Source organism: Alternaria novae-zelandiae, assembly GCF_023758075.1.
Source record: "Alternaria novae-zelandiae strain BMP 2774 chromosome Unknown scaffold_3, whole genome shotgun sequence".
NCBI classification, from domain to species: Eukaryota; Fungi; Ascomycota; class Dothideomycetes; order Pleosporales; family Pleosporaceae; genus Alternaria; species Alternaria novae-zelandiae.
The window spans coordinates 299,608-314,550 of NW_026056963.1; the positions used below are offsets into that span (position 1 = coordinate 299,608).

At 51.7% G+C, this 14,943-nt stretch overlaps 6 protein-coding genes across 6 annotated transcripts; 2 read left to right on the plus strand and 4 right to left on the minus strand.

Moving 5' to 3' along the window:
• Window positions 1-169: 169 nt before the first annotated feature.
• Window positions 170-1,046, minus strand: J4E88_002072 (uncharacterized protein; the record flags this gene model as incomplete). Its single annotated transcript, XM_049395738.1, has 3 exons — window positions 170-383; window positions 434-853; window positions 913-1,046. 3 exons carry the CDS (start codon window positions 1,044-1,046, stop codon window positions 170-172), a joined length of 768 nt encoding a protein of 255 aa, XP_049258142.1.
• A 532-nt stretch (window positions 1,047-1,578) lies between these two features.
• Window positions 1,579-5,586, plus strand: J4E88_002073 (uncharacterized protein; the record flags this gene model as incomplete). The annotated part of the gene is made up of 5 exons (XM_049395739.1): window positions 1,579-1,635; window positions 1,706-2,153; window positions 2,218-2,907; window positions 3,007-5,384; window positions 5,434-5,586. The coding sequence occupies 5 exons, from the start codon at window positions 1,579-1,581 to the stop codon at window positions 5,584-5,586; spliced, it is 3,726 nt and encodes a 1,241-aa protein (XP_049258143.1).
• A 134-nt stretch (window positions 5,587-5,720) lies between these two features.
• J4E88_002074 (uncharacterized protein) lies at window positions 5,721-6,848 on the minus strand (the record flags this gene model as incomplete). Its single annotated transcript, XM_049395740.1, has 1 exon — window positions 5,721-6,848. The coding sequence occupies one exon, from the start codon at window positions 6,846-6,848 to the stop codon at window positions 5,721-5,723; it is 1,128 nt and encodes a 375-aa protein (XP_049258144.1).
• Window positions 6,849-8,331: 1,483 nt separating this feature from the next.
• On the minus strand, window positions 8,332-10,316 carry J4E88_002075 (uncharacterized protein; the record flags this gene model as incomplete). Its single annotated transcript, XM_049395741.1, has 7 exons — window positions 8,332-8,445; window positions 8,526-8,790; window positions 8,843-9,066; window positions 9,119-9,980; window positions 10,028-10,096; window positions 10,145-10,212; window positions 10,263-10,316. 7 exons carry the CDS (start codon window positions 10,314-10,316, stop codon window positions 8,332-8,334), a joined length of 1,656 nt encoding a protein of 551 aa, XP_049258145.1.
• A 762-nt stretch (window positions 10,317-11,078) lies between these two features.
• J4E88_002076 (uncharacterized protein) lies at window positions 11,079-12,755 on the plus strand (the record flags this gene model as incomplete). Its single annotated transcript, XM_049395742.1, has 1 exon — window positions 11,079-12,755. The coding sequence occupies one exon, from the start codon at window positions 11,079-11,081 to the stop codon at window positions 12,753-12,755; it is 1,677 nt and encodes a 558-aa protein (XP_049258146.1).
• Window positions 12,756-13,564: 809 nt separating this feature from the next.
• J4E88_002077 (uncharacterized protein) lies at window positions 13,565-14,725 on the minus strand (the record flags this gene model as incomplete). The annotated part of the gene is made up of 3 exons (XM_049395743.1): window positions 13,565-14,233; window positions 14,291-14,611; window positions 14,690-14,725. 3 exons carry the CDS (start codon window positions 14,723-14,725, stop codon window positions 13,565-13,567), a joined length of 1,026 nt encoding a protein of 341 aa, XP_049258147.1.
• Window positions 14,726-14,943: the final 218 nt, after the last annotated feature.

Sequence of the window (14,943 nt, forward strand, 5' to 3'; positions counted from 1 at the left end):
GTTGTGTATGTATTGAGCTTCACTGAATGGATCGAAAGGTAACATCTCGATACCTTGTTAGCCAGACAAATACTGTACTCAGCCTCCCTTAATGATGCTTGAACTTGAAATTATAATATCTCCCGTTGATTTTGCAATGAAAGACCGACTATTTACAAACGCGCGATACTCAAGACTGCCCAAAGTGCTTACTGTTGAACTGATCAACAATTTCTCTTGCAGCTTTGACAATCTCCACAGCCCCAGGCGAATCCGAGTGGCAGCACATCGAGACCTCGTGGTCCCCTATAGGAAGTTGCAGCTCCTCGCCGGTAACAGCCGTGACAGTTGCAGTTTCTACCTGACTCTGAATGTGCTTTCTCGCCTCTTCTGGAAGCCAAGGTCTGCACACAGTCAGCATTGCACTCAATGGAAGCATACGCATGCAACATACCTCTTCTTACGGTCGATTACCAAGGTCTTGTCCTTGTTGTACTTGACATCTCCGTAAAGCTCTGCTACGAACGGCAATCCAAGCTCTTTCGCAACCTCTTCGTGAAGAGTTCCCGCAAGACCAAATACTGTTGTTCCTTTGGGCACACCAGCATAAACTGCACGGCACACTTCCCTGTCCCGATACATCATCCCGTACAATACGCCATGGGGCTTGACATGATGTAAGGGCACATCTTCTGCATCCAAAAACGCTTTCAACGCGCCGACTTGGTAGCGAACAGCGGCTGTCAGTTCTTCCGGCGACATTTTGATCTCGCGTCGGCCGAAGCCTTGAATGTCCGGGAGGCCAGGATGTGCACCGATTTTGATGTTGTGCTTTTTGCAGGCCAATACTGTCTCGTGCATAATCAATGGGTCCCTGATTACTTGTCGTCAGTAGAGTGGAATTGACGATATTGATACAAGGGTTTCACGTACCCAGCGTGGAAACCACAGGCTATGTTTGCATGGTCAATAAGTGGAATTAACTCATCATCTGGCCCGCATTTGAAGTTTCCGTATCCTTCACCCAGATCCACGTTGATCTTTACAGGATGCTTGATAGCTGGCATTGTAGACCTTTGTACGAAGAAATTCGTTAGCTGGTGAGAGTGAAGCACTACGGTTGGAGTACGAAGTGTCTTGCGTTGGTTCTCGAGTAGGTCATCAGATGCGCGTGTAGTGGTAGCGGAGAGAGTTGGAGTAGTTGGAGTAATCCGCTCGGACCGGAGGTCATGCTTTCATACCATTCCAAAGTCATACTCGGCGTTATCCCGCAATGGTCGAACTTTCCCCACAGCTGTTAAACGCGCTGCACGCGTAGCGTCATCCTCCAATCCATGGATGCTTGTTATCGACCCCGCCTCTCGAACGTCGGCGGTGACGTCTGCATCACCGGAGACACCCCGGGAGAAAGCCTACGCGTTTGGCAAAGCACCAATGGCAACGCCTTCGCTCTAACGGGTGGAGGTAAGATATCGGCGCGAAAGGGGAATGGCGGAAAGGTGGGGTCATGCAACCTGCCTCCAACTATGGAACTCATAGAAGGAGCCGGCTCGTGAATGATTTGGATGAGGTGATTGCGTTCGCGAACCATTTGCTCCAATGTCTGAAATGCAAAAACTACGAGTTCTGTTGATTGCGAATAGAGGCGAGATCGCGGTATGTGGCGCTGGAGCTGCGGAATTGCCCCGTTATCGATAACAACCTCCGACTGACATTGCGGGTACAGGTGCGCATCACCAGAACGGCCAAACGACTCGGCATCAAGACCATCGCCATCTATTCAGAAGCCGATGCCGCGTCGCAGCATGTCCGAGATGCCGACGAAGCAGTTTTGCTACCAGGAAGCAACGCGACTGCATATACTGATGAGGCAGCCGTACTGCGCATAGCCAAGGAAAGGGGCGCGCAAGCAATTATACCTGGATATGGGTTCCTGTCAGAGAACGCCCATTTCGCGCGTCTGGTCGGTGATGCAGGTCTCATCTGGGTCGGGCCATCATCGGACGCCATCGATGCCTTTGGTGTTAAGCACACCGCCCGAGATCTGGCGAAAAAGGCTCATGTTCCCATCGTACCCGGGACGAAAGGCCTAGTCGAGAACGAAGAGGTGGCAGCAAAGGAAGCCGAGCGTATTGGATTTCCTGTCATGTTGAAAGCGACCGGGGGCGGCGGTGGTACGTCAAATTCGTTCATAACCCACGTGTGAGATACATGCCATCGTCTAACATCGACATTTAGGAATGGGACTCATTACTTGCAACAATGCCGAAGAGGTTCGCGACGGCTTTCGAATGGTGCAATCTAGAGGAGAAACGCTGTTCAAGAACCCCGGAGTTTTTATCGAGGCCTTCTATCCTGCCTCTCACCACATTGAAGTCCAGGTGTTCGGTAATGGCCAGGGTCAAGCCATCCATTTCGGCGAACGCGAATGTTCCATCCAAAGACGACATCAGAAGGTCATTGAAGAATGTCCAAGCCCGTTTGTAGAGAGGCATCTCGAGCTGCGAAAGAAGCTGGGTGAGGCTGCGGTACGCCTCGCCGAGTCGATCAAATATGGTTCTGCTGGTACCATCGAATATCTCGTCGATGATAAGTCTTGCGACTTTTTCTTTCTGGAGATGAACACGCGACTTCAGGTTGAGCACGGCATTACGGAGCTTTGCTACGACGTCGACCTGGTAGAACTCATGCTGAAACAAGCAGATGCACAACTAGCAGGCAAAAGCGGGCTCGACGGCAAGACGTTGAAAGATATGCAACCATCAGGGCCGAGAGGATCGGCTATCGAAGCTCGTGTTTACGCTGAGAATCCGCTAAGAGACTACGCACCGTCGCCCGGTCTACTGCAGAAGGTAGCCTGGAAAGATGTTCCTGGCAGTCGAGTCGACACGTGGGTCTTCACTGGAGTCCGCATTACTCCAAATTACGGTACGACGCTCTTTCTCTCTCCCTATACAGGACACGCGAATCCTGTATCGAAATTAGAACCCTGATAGAGAATGTCAATTCCTTACTAACGACGACCAGATCCTTTGATAGCGAAAGCCATGGTTCATTCTCCATCCAGAGACGAGGCAATCACGTCTATGAGTGAGCTTCTCACCCAATCTACCATTTGCGGCCCCCCTACCAATCTCGAATTCCTTGCCAAAATACTGGACGATTCGCGCTTCAGAAACGGCACCACCATGACCAGCTTCCTCACAGACTTCAAGTACTCGCCTCAAGCTATCGACGTGATTTCGGCTGGAGCATACACTTTAATTCAAGACCTTCCCGGGCGGCCAACAGTTGGCAAAGGTGTACCTCATTCTGGACCCATGGACCCGATCGCATTCCAGATCGCGAACATGCTCGTGGGAAACCCGCGATCAAAGGAAGCGCTGGAACTCACGCTGAGTGGACCAGAACTGAGATTTGTTGGCCCAGCTATTGTCGCGCTGTGTGGAGCTCCTATGGAAGCATTTTTGGACGAAGATACCTTCCCTATGTGGACAAGCGTAAAGATCGAAGCTGGTCAAAAGCTCAAGATTGGCAAGACGACGGGTGGAGGTTGTCGCTCATATCTCGCAGTCTTCGGGGGATTCCCATCTGTTGCGGAATACTTTGGCTCAAAGTCGACATCGCCGCTCGTAGCGATCGGAGGCTACCAGGGCCGGGCGCTGGCACCAAGCGATCTGTTACAGACAGTGGCGGAGCTTCCAGACACTTTTACTAGCGTTTCGCTCCCAGAAAACCTGCGACCCATCTACAAGTCAAGCTGGGAAATAACAGCAATGGTTGGGCCCCATGACGAAGACTACTTCGATCCGAAGTTCATCGAGGAGATATACAAGACTGAGTGGAAGGTATCTCACAATGCATCGCGGAGCGGAATTCGTCTAGTAGGACCGGTTCCGAAATGGGCCCGTAAAGATGGCGGCGAAGGAGGCGCGCATCCAAGCAATCTGATAGAGTACGGCTATCCACTGGGCACCTTGAACTGGACTGGAGACGATCCGTGTATCTTCCCCGTGGACTGCCCGAACTTCGGAGGATTTACCAGCTCGACTACAGTTGTTAAAGCCGACTGGTGGAAGCTGGGTCAGCTCAAAGCGGGGAACACTGTGAAGTATGTCCGGGCTGGTCTCGATGATGCACTGAAAAAGAGAAAGAGAAACGACAGCTTCTTGAACTCAGTTGAGCAAGCCATCAGCGGCGAACGCGACTTCGAAGGCGTCGAAAAGATGCAAGGTGCACACTGCAACTTCCATGAGGGAGATATCGGAAAGGCTGTCATTTGGGAGAAAGAGAAGAATAATAGCACTCCACAAGTCAGATATCGTCAAGGAGGTGATGACCATATCCTGATCGAATACGGGAATGAGAATTTCGATCTCAATCACCGCTGCCGCGTCACTGCTTTGGAGAACGCATTGCACTCAGACTCCACTCCCGAGCTCATCAAGTCCAATCTGTATAACACCGTGGGTTGCTGTACATCGCTTCTCCTCCACTACAACGGTTCCAAGCTCCCTCGATCAGAGCTCATTGCGCACCTTCAGTCCATCGAATCAAACCTCGGAGACCTGAGAAGCACAAAAGTCCCTACTCGCGTTTTCAAGCTTCCTATCTCATTCGAATCGAAACTCCAAGACGAAGCGACTCAACGCTACATGACTAACCAGCGGCCTCACGCACCTTACCTACCCGATAATCTCGCATTCGTCGCAAAGAACAACGCTTTCACGACACAGCAGCTGAAGGACATATACCTCACGGGCCAATTCATGGCCGTAGTCGTCGGCTTCTTCTGCGGCAACACTGTCTCGCTGCCCGTAGATCCGCGCCAACGCCTCTCCGCCCCAAAGATGAACCCAAGTCGCGTTTTCACACCCGAAGGCACAGTTGGATGGGCCGGCTCCTGCATGTCGATATATCCCGTTGACTCACCTGGTGGGTATCAGATGACCGGCCGAACGGTACCATGCTGGGACTACTATTCCTACAAACCCGGGTTCGACACGAAGCCTTGGATTTTCCGTGACTTCGACATCTTGACCTTCTACCAGGTTAGTGAGAAGGAGCTCGATGATCTACTAGGCAAATTCCGTGCTGGAAAGTACCAGTGGGAGTACGAAGACGTGGAGTTTGATATGGCACAGCACAACGAGCTTCTAGAGAAGACGAGCGATGAAGTCAGGAAGATTAGGGAGAAGCAAGCGGTTGCCCAGGAAGAGATGACGAAAGCCGAGAACGAGAGTTTAGAACGCTGGAGGAAGGAAAAGGCTGAGAGTCAGGTTGACGAAGGGACCGTGGAGAAGCTGCTGGATGATCCGGATATTCTTGGGGTTGAGGCGCCGGTCGACGCGAATGTGTGGAAGGTAGAAGTTAGCGAGGGCGATGACATTGGAGATGAGAGTGTGGTAAGTACATTCACGTGGTTGTTCATCTGGCATTGCTAATGTGATATAGATTGTCATTCTTGAAGCGATGAAGCTGGAGATTGCGGTCAAGACGCCAGATACGCTTGCGAAAGCGGGCAAGCTCAAGGTTGAGAAGATGCTGGTGAAACCGGGAGATACTGTGACAGCTGGAGGACATTTGGCACTGTTACGCAAACGCTAGCTGGGGACTGAAGTTCATTCATTGCAATCCATGCGTGTGTAAGCTATTTCATGCATCAGAATGACGTGCGTGTGAACAATACGTAACCATCTTTCCACATCGCCCAGTATCAAGTTCATGTCGTCTCGAATGGACTAGAACTCCAGTTCCTTCAAGTTGAGACCAGTGCCGCAGCTTGTCTCTTTAGTCGGTTTCATATCTGCCCGGCCCCAGTCGTAGATGCCGCCACGCTCGACGAACGACTTCTTGTCCCAGACAATTTGCTGCATAGCCTTCTCAACACCAACATCCAGGATAGACGCGCTCGTCGTCATCATGCCCTCGCCCTTGTCCATGAAGCGCATATACTCATCAAGCAACAGGTAGCTGCTGGCCATTGAATTATTGTCTTCGGGTACGTAGCATGGGAGGTGTTTGTGGCGGTCGCAGAAGGTGCGCCATTGTTCGTCAGTGACCAGAAACGTCCTTGCATCGCGCTTCCGTGTCTCGTCGTCGTTCTCGCCTGCCACGATGAGGCATTGGAAGACCTTCCATCGGAATGGTGCTAGCTTTTCGATATTGGCAACCATGTCTTCGTTCCAGTTGTGGATGTTTACGACGGTGTTCAGCTTGAACTTGACGTTGAAGGTCCGGCACCACTCGGCAATTTGGAACAGTCGAGCGACGTTCTTCCCGTCGTCACCACGGCCAATCTTGACGTTCGTCTGCGCGTCGAATGAGTCGCAGGAGATGGCCAGAATGTCCAGCCACTGAGAGTTCTCTCGCATCCATTTCTCCGTGATCTTGCTCCCGTTGCTGACGATGCTGATGCTTTCGACGCTCAAGTCTTTTTTGCAGTAGCGAATCAGGCTTGAGAGAAGCTTGGGGTGTAGGAATGGTTCTCCACCCGCGATGTTCAGTTTGCGCATGCCAGCATCTCTGAGCAGTCTCAGACCTTCTCTGGCCTTTTCATCGCTCAGGATGTAGGAGCTGGTCTCGGTGTGGAAGCAGAATTTGCATTTGTAGTTGCACTCCCGAGAAGGGAAGTAATTGACTGATACCGGCGCATCTGGTGGCTTCGATGGATCCAAGGGCTCGTGGACGACCGACGTTTCAACGGCTGGCTCTTTGGTAGAGGGCTCTTCAGTAAGTGATACGGGTGTGAGAGCTTTGGCGGGCTTGATAGCGGTAGACTTGTAGACAACGTACGCGCAAGTCGCGAGGACAATCCCGACAAAGTACCGAAGAGCGGGTACTTCAGCGACAAGTGAGAGGAGCACCATCGTAGATGGTATTTCCGGAGACGACGTGGATGATGAGTGATAGTCGCTGCAAGAGAACCAAAGTCTTCAGAAACAAGAGGAAGTTGGTGCGGGATGCGTCAACTTCTATACAGGCAGTGATGGTTCGGCCTAATAGAGGAAGTTCCGAACCTGGGTAATGTGGGTCTTGAACAGCAAGAAATCGCTTTCGATCCCAACTTCCTTGATATACTGAGTGGGGGCGCTTGCTACAAACGGCAATCAGGGCTAACAATCAGTGGAACGCCCCGGAAGCACATACCAGGCACCTTCCACAATCTTACTGTGCCCCACCGAGGCACTTCCTACCTCGCATGGGAAGTACAGCTCCTCTAGCCGCATAACCAGCAGCTGTCGGTACTATGGCAGCCTCAGATCAGACCAAAGAATCCTCTCGCGGCTTTGCTATCGCTTTCGTACTAGGTATACTGCTCAGTTTCGCTTTTTAAACTTCAAAGTAACCCATGACTAGGTGCACCTGGTGCGGGGAAGGGGACACTGTGTACGCGTCTAGCTCGAGACCACAACCTGGTACACTACTCCGTCGGCGACAGTCTGCGGAGCTGGATGCGTGAAAACGTCAACGCACCACTCGCAGTGACTATCCAGGACAAACTCGACAATCAAGGGTTCCTAACCTCTGAAGAGCTGAACCCTTTCATTGCGCGCGCGATCAAAGATGCCTTGTCCCAGCAGCCACCTAAGGCCGGCATCTTGGTGGACGGATTCCCACGAAGCACCGAGCAACTAGAATCATGGAACGTTTGGCCATTTCCCAAAGATCTGCCAATCGCAAGCGGGAGTAACACCAATGCAAAACCAGACATCGTATTATCGTTACGCGTCAGCAAACAAAATGCCAAAGCCAGATACTCGGCTCGAGCCCGGGATAGTAACGATAGCGATGAGAAATTTGAGCGGCGCTTCTCTGAGTATGAGGAAGAAACTTTGCCGGTGGAAGAAGTTTATCGTGAGCGCGGCATTTTGATCGATGTGAGTGTGTAAAACGTTACGAAAGATCGAACACTAAATTACATCCAGATCGACGTGAATGGTTCGAAGGAAGAGAACATTATAGAGATGACCAATAGCCTTAATGGAAGTAGTCTCTGGCGGAGAGTTATGGTCGAGAGATGTATGGACACGCAGTTTATCGTTACGTAGCCATGTACTTCGTAACTCGTTGGCAAAGTAATAGGTCGCATGTGATTGGACGCCACTAACTTCTGCCAGTCCATGGCATGCCACGGCAACTGACCTTATCCCATGGATCTTGCGAATATTTCCCTTCTCTGTGCATTGTTTCATGATGCGTGTTACAGAGACGTGCCCGTTGTCCTAGTGGACCAAAGCTTTCCTTAGTCCCTTCACGGCCCAACATATTCTGCCCCAGCGACGTATGATACAAGCATCGCCGAAAGATATAATGAGTTCATAAGACGAGAGCATCCAGATATCTCTCACATCAGGACTGGGGAGTGAGAGGCAATTCTCGGGACCTGGAATGGACGATTTCGATGTCTCCTTGACCCCGGGCTTGAGTCTGTCGTATATTCTCCGCGGCGGAACTAGAGGACATCTGAGGGGTCTATTAGGATGATGGAAATGAAAGACGGGATTTGCTCGCAGTCGCAACTAGCCAGGAGGTCATATTCTTACGTCGCCTTGTTGAAGTTTGTCGGACCAGTCTGGTCTATACTTCGTTTTCATGTGTTGCATGAGATCGACTAGGGAGGCTGAGAGGGCAGCGGAGCTTGGCCACCTCCAGGAAGAGAGCTCGAGAACGAGGAGTGCGTTGGAGTACAACTGGATAAGGTTCCCGCCAAAGATTGCCGGCATGTTCTGTATGAGCACTGTGCCTGCTCGGTATACCCAATGTGGCGTGACGAAGACATGGATGCCGCCGAAACTCACTACAGCCTCTCTGTTTGTGATGGTTAGTATGACATCCTTCAAGGCATGCGAATATTACGTACAGCACATGCCATGCACTCCCCCAACAAGGATTCAGCAACAAGTGTGTTATGTGTAAGGTAATGCGTATGACAGGGAGCAGCTCGTCTCTCTCGTCAAATAGCGGTAACAGCTTCTTGACGTTCTCCTTGGCGATGTGGTCGCCTTTGCGGAAGCGATTTTGCATGCGATATAATGAGCAGAGGTATTCCGCGGGCTTCTCTTTGTCAAAACACATTTCTTCATCCTGCGATGGATGAGTTATTAGCTTCAAAAGGGTGCGCAGCTGATGGACTCACCGGCTCTGGAAACAATGCAGGTCTATCCAGTGTAGATGCAATCTGGTTCTCAAGACAAAATATGGTCATGTGCATGGCTCGCAGTAGCTGGACGTCGTCGGGATCCAGCTCCTGTAACGCTCTTTTCGACTCGAGATCGAATGCAAGACGGCCTGCGAGAGCTATCTGCTGGCCAATGTTTCCAGCTATTGGGTCAAATGAGCTATTGATAGCGAGTAGTAGAACCGACCGAATTGTATCGATGTTTGGCTCCATGGTTGCTAACTCGAGGTGTTCCATAGCATCTGCAAAGTACTGAGTGGCGAGGGCCCGGTATCTGATGGAATTGGCCTGGTGGTATGTGAGCCTGCCCCGAGGGTTCCAGCAAGTGTCAGGAGGTTGCTTTTTGCGAGTATTAGGAAGGATGTAGCATGCTATGGAATATATCATATACAACGAGAACTTCTCGGTATCCGTTAGGTCACCAGGTACGTCAGGTCCAAGATAACGAAGCGATGAATCCAAGATTGGATATATGGGTTGCACAGTTTCGAGATAGAGTTGTACCAGCTCATACTGCTTCTCGGGCGAATCTTTGTTGCTGTAGTGCCAGTCGTCAAGCTCTTCGTCAGTCTGCACGGCACGGTTTTCGTGCGCAGTATGTAGTCTGGGGGATTTGAGAAGGCAGGATTCAGCGCCAAGGTATCGATAGCTGTTTCCCGCTTCGGCAAAGTGATGTTCGTATCGAGTAACTTCAGAAGCGATGAATTCTGTTTTGACGTGTGTAGCAAAGGCGCCATTGTCCGTGAGCCCGCCGGATGTCGCTGGCGACCCATGGCCACTGGACAAATTGCGCACACGATCTACTAGCTCGCTGATGTAGCTGGGCATGTCTTAGTACGAGTCCGAGGACAAGCCTCGTCTGCTCACCTTCGCGGTAGCAGCTGATTGCGCCCGTGGTCGTAGAACATGCATTCCACGCCGGCTTTGGTGCATTGCCTGACAACGTTAGCAGGACGCGCAGGGTGGGACAGAGAAGCCATGTACCTGCACTTGGGCAATAAGGTATCGCATCCGCGGCGACACTCTCGGCATCGCTTGCATGCGGGGAGACTCTGGGGAAGTGTAAGTGCACGATGGCGAATTGCGGAGACGGCGGCGTTACCTGAATCAGAGCATCTAGATCGAGCGTGGGGGGCTTCGAGGTCGCGGCGGCCATCGGAGTGGGCAGTTTGCAAGGAGGCGACAGGTACGGGTCAAGGTCTAGCAGAGCTGTCGTCTGTACTACGATCCATCGCGCGCCGTCGTCATGTCAGCGACAATGGTCGGAGACGCGATGGGAGGCCTGGGCGGAGTGGATGGCGAGCGACGACGATCTTATCTGGCTAGGGCGTCCCAACACAGAAGCGATCACCCCGGCCGCCTGCATCCCGCGTGCCCACAGTCCGCCCACATGCCAGCATCCCGTCCTTCGTTCGAGAACACCAGCCATCGGGAATCATCACTGCCAGCAAGTCCTTCATCTCCGCCATGACAACGGCGCCATCGTGGTACAGACGCCAGACGCTCGAGGTTGGCCATGCAGAACCGCACCAAAGTCCGTCGTCGCGTGCTGGCCTGTGCTCGCTGTCGGAAGCGTAAACTCTCGGTAGACGCTTTCCTCTGCCCCCGTCATACATGTACTGACTCCATCAAGTGTGATGGCAAGGTTCCCGCCTGCACGCGTTGCGTAGATGCTAGCGTCCAGTGTGTGGGTTTCGATTCTTCAACCCAGCAAGAAGCTCCGCGCTCTATTGCCGACTTTCTGGAAGCGCACATCGCTCGGCTCGAGGGCCAAAGCAGCACGCCCTCGACGCTGCCATCTCTAGGACAGTCAAGTGCTACTCTGTCATCTCCAGCAGATTCTCACGCATCTGACTCGAGGCCGGGGAATTGGCGTCCAGAGAAATGTGCCTTCGCCGACAGCCTCGTCAACCAGGTCATGCAAGACATCACGCCTTCTTTCCTTGGTGTGTGCAAAGCTCGGCCCTTCCTACAGTGCGTCATCAGAGGCACGAGGCTGCCTTCGAAAAAGGGACCTGTTCTTTCCAACGATCTGAACGAAAACCACCCCAGATCCATCTTGAACCCTCAGCAGACCAAGGGGCTGTTCTATGACCTCATGCCTGACGAGGTTGGCGCCAACAAACTACTCCAAAACTACCTAGATCGCGTCATCACACAATACCCCATCTACCATCGAAACGACGTGACAACTGCTTTCAACTCCATCTACCACAAGAAAGCAGCAACGCCAAATGAAGACTCATTCCGCAATCGATACATAGTCTGTATCATCATGGCCATCTCGCTAACAACAAGCGCACGGAATAATGTGCAAAAGGCAAACGACCTTGCCTATCAGCTAGTTCGACACGCTATGCAATGGATTCCAGAGGTTGCAACCAACGATATTGCTGGACTACAAGCCATACTGTTATTAACCCAATACATCTTCCTGAATCCTAAAATGGCCGATCTATGGCTCATGACAGGTCTCATCAGCCAAGCAGTCATTGACCTCGGATTGCACCAAGAGCTGCCCAATGATGCTAAAGTCTCCGTTTACCAACGCGACATGCGACGACGTATATTTTGGTGTGCATGGGAGATGGAAGTTGGCGTCTGCTGCATATTTCTGCGCCCTACAAGTCTTCCGGTTGGGCGCATAGATGTTCATTTTCCCATGGAGATTGACGACACCGCCATTACGCAGTCTAGCATATCACCGACTGGACGACTATCGAAATTCACGCAGCGTATCATTTGCCGCTTTCGCCTTATCGAAGCTGACGTCATATCCGTCTTGTGGCATGAAGACCCTATATCTCAAGAGTGCTCCTCGTTGGAGGAGTGGGTACAACACACTATCAATGCCATGTCAGATTGGCAACGCGAGATATATGCAGCTTCAGAGGCCAATAAAGATCGTAGCTTGAATGCACGATGGACTGAGATGCGCTTGTACTCCGACATCGCAACCCCTTACGTCTTGTCCTTGTTGCATCGCACGTCTCGACGACTGCCGAACCCAAGTAAAGAGCAAATGATGATCGCTCTACTCAATGCCGTCAAGGTTGCTGACGGCTACTTTCAGCAATCTGAGGCAGAAGCGGGAAAGATCAAATACGTCTTCCATCCATGCCATCATGTCTTCAATTGTGCGCTCATATTCTTGCAAGGTTTGCAGCGCTGTCCGAAAGAAGTTGCGGACCAATACTCATGGCAACAAGTTGAAGAATGGATGCACGTCTTTTCGAAATGCTTCTTGTCCATCTCAGAGCGATGGGCAGCCGCGAAAAGGTGTTTCGAAGAGTACGAGCGACTACTCCTTCCGGTCAAGAAGGAATACCTCGAATTCCTGAATCAGAGAGCGAGCTATTGTCCGCCAACACTCCAACAAACGGTCTCTGATGCGAGCAATCTCTACGACTACCAAGTGCCGCCCTCTATACTTACAGAGATCGACGAGGCTTACCAGTTCTGGACAGTCTTCAACCCCACCTCGGCGATCGATGCACCAGACCCACTGGGTGCGTACTCTTACAATCTCGCGCCTTCCGATTGGAATGCGGAGTTCTCTTTGAATGATAATATGGACATGACACCGGAGTTATAGTACTCTTTGGCGTTTCTCGATCACGTTTCCTCTCTCATCGGCATTTACGTCTTTCAACTTGATGACATTACAGCACTGTACTGATTTACTTAGCTAGCATGTGGAATCGTTGCGCATTTTCGGTTTGGACTAATGAAATACCCTTGAGTCGCGGGTTTACATCTCTTCAGTGGTACTTTGTTGCTCTACACTTCCGCTGAGTATCAAGCTTGATAACACTTTGACTGGATTTCAACATGTGTGAATATGCGTGCACCCAAACGTCACTGGACACGTCTTGGGCGCACAGTCGATAATCATGAGGTTACATTCGCCAAAGCCCGCCGTGGCTTATTTCCGCGTACCCATATGCGGGGCACGCGGCACGGGAGTCGCCCGGTCACGTCCAGCGTCTACCAATGTGTCGGGTGGATTCGACGGCGCCGAGAGTGCTGCACTGCCAACACAGAGCGCATTGAGCCCCCACGCTGCGGTGGGGAAGGACGGGCCATTTACCCGCAGAGTATCTGCATATTCGTTCACGAACGAGAACTGCCCTATACACATACCGGCTACATAGTCACAAGACGTCTTTACTCGAGAGGCAAATTAGAAACGTAGTCAACTACATCAGTGCCGCGTGTGACAACTTTCGATAAGCATACAGATCTCCTGACACGTAGTGCAGTGACACAGGCAGTTCATGCGAGCGGACGCACATCTAACGTGTCCTAGTCATGGGCTTCTATCCACTTGACTACCCGCATTCCTGTGGAAGTGTAAGAGTTTGGTATGTGTTCAAATAAAGACGAGTATGCAGTACATCCGCCCTATAGCTCTAGACTCAGAGGTTCCTCTGGCTGTGTTGGTATTCCCATCTTCAGCACTGCTTTCTTGCTTTTCAAGTCCATAACAATGTTGAACAGGGTACCACTTCCAGTCTCCTCGGTCTCAAACCTACATATCGCACCCGGCGCATTCTGCTGATCGGCAAACAACTGAGTCACGTCTTCCCATCTTGGTTCGTCGCCCAGCGCTCCAACATTCGTTGCCATTGTCTGAACCCTAGTGATGGAGTCTTTGAGCCATACAGTATCGACTTCGCCAGGGTGATCCAGCAGCAGATGGTTCGTGTGGATGACCCTTGAGCTAGAGTCTGGTAACACGTGCGCAAACGTGCTCTTCGTGAATTCTAAGCCCAGGGACGTGTTTGCATCAGCTATGAGAATATGGGCTGAGGATGCCATGCCGAAACTCTCCAGCTTGCGTACTGCTTCGTCGACTGACGCGCTCTCCAGTGCCATTCTCAAGCCAAAGTGAGCGGGCATTCGGGTAGAATCTACGCCGTGAACTTTTATGGCGTTGAACAAGGTGCCTACGCCGCTGCTATTGAAGCCGATCTTCCCGATTATGCCTGCCTCGGTCACTTGGATTATAGTGGGCTTGTTCGCTTGTGCGATCTTGGTAACAATCAGGTTCTCTTGCTGCTCGGTCATCCACTGGGCACCGTCAGCATACGATCATCGCTTTCGTGTTCTTCTAGAGGTGCTGCATACATCCCAGTTCTGCGCTAACCATGCCCGGTTTTGGGTGTGCCACGCGAGGGCAGTGCAGCCATCGCTGAACAAACCAAAGTTGATCTCAGTTCGGACGTTTATCGCTACGATGTCTAGCAACTCGCGTCCGGAGCCGTCGGCAATGCCTTGCATCTCTTCGTGGAAGTTTGGCCATTGCGCCTTTGCACGCTGTTCAAACGTCGACGCGTGCTGGAGGACTTGCGGCCATCTCTTCTTGCAGTTCTTGAGGAAGAGGCACGCGTAGAATTCGATGCAACGAGCAATTTGTAGCTTTGCGGCTTTACCGTGTTGGTAGCCAATCTGTGCGAGATCAGCATGATCCTGGTCGCTGTCGCGTCTCGTCGCGGCAGCAGTGATGACGTCACGCGTCACACTTACCTCATAGGGGGTGCCCTTGCACTCGACAAACAGCATCGTGTACGACAACCCGACAAATATCAGACGAGAAGATGTACAAGAAGCAGTCTAGACTTCTATTCGAAGGAATAAGTTGCTAAAGTCTATCTGTCGGCGGCAGCGCTTTCGGCAATCCCACGCACATGCCCCGCCTTCGACGTGCGCTCAATTCCGTCTCGAGCTACGCCACGCGCTCCTTCGTCTCTTATTCGCCGTGAAGGTGCAGCATGAGTAAT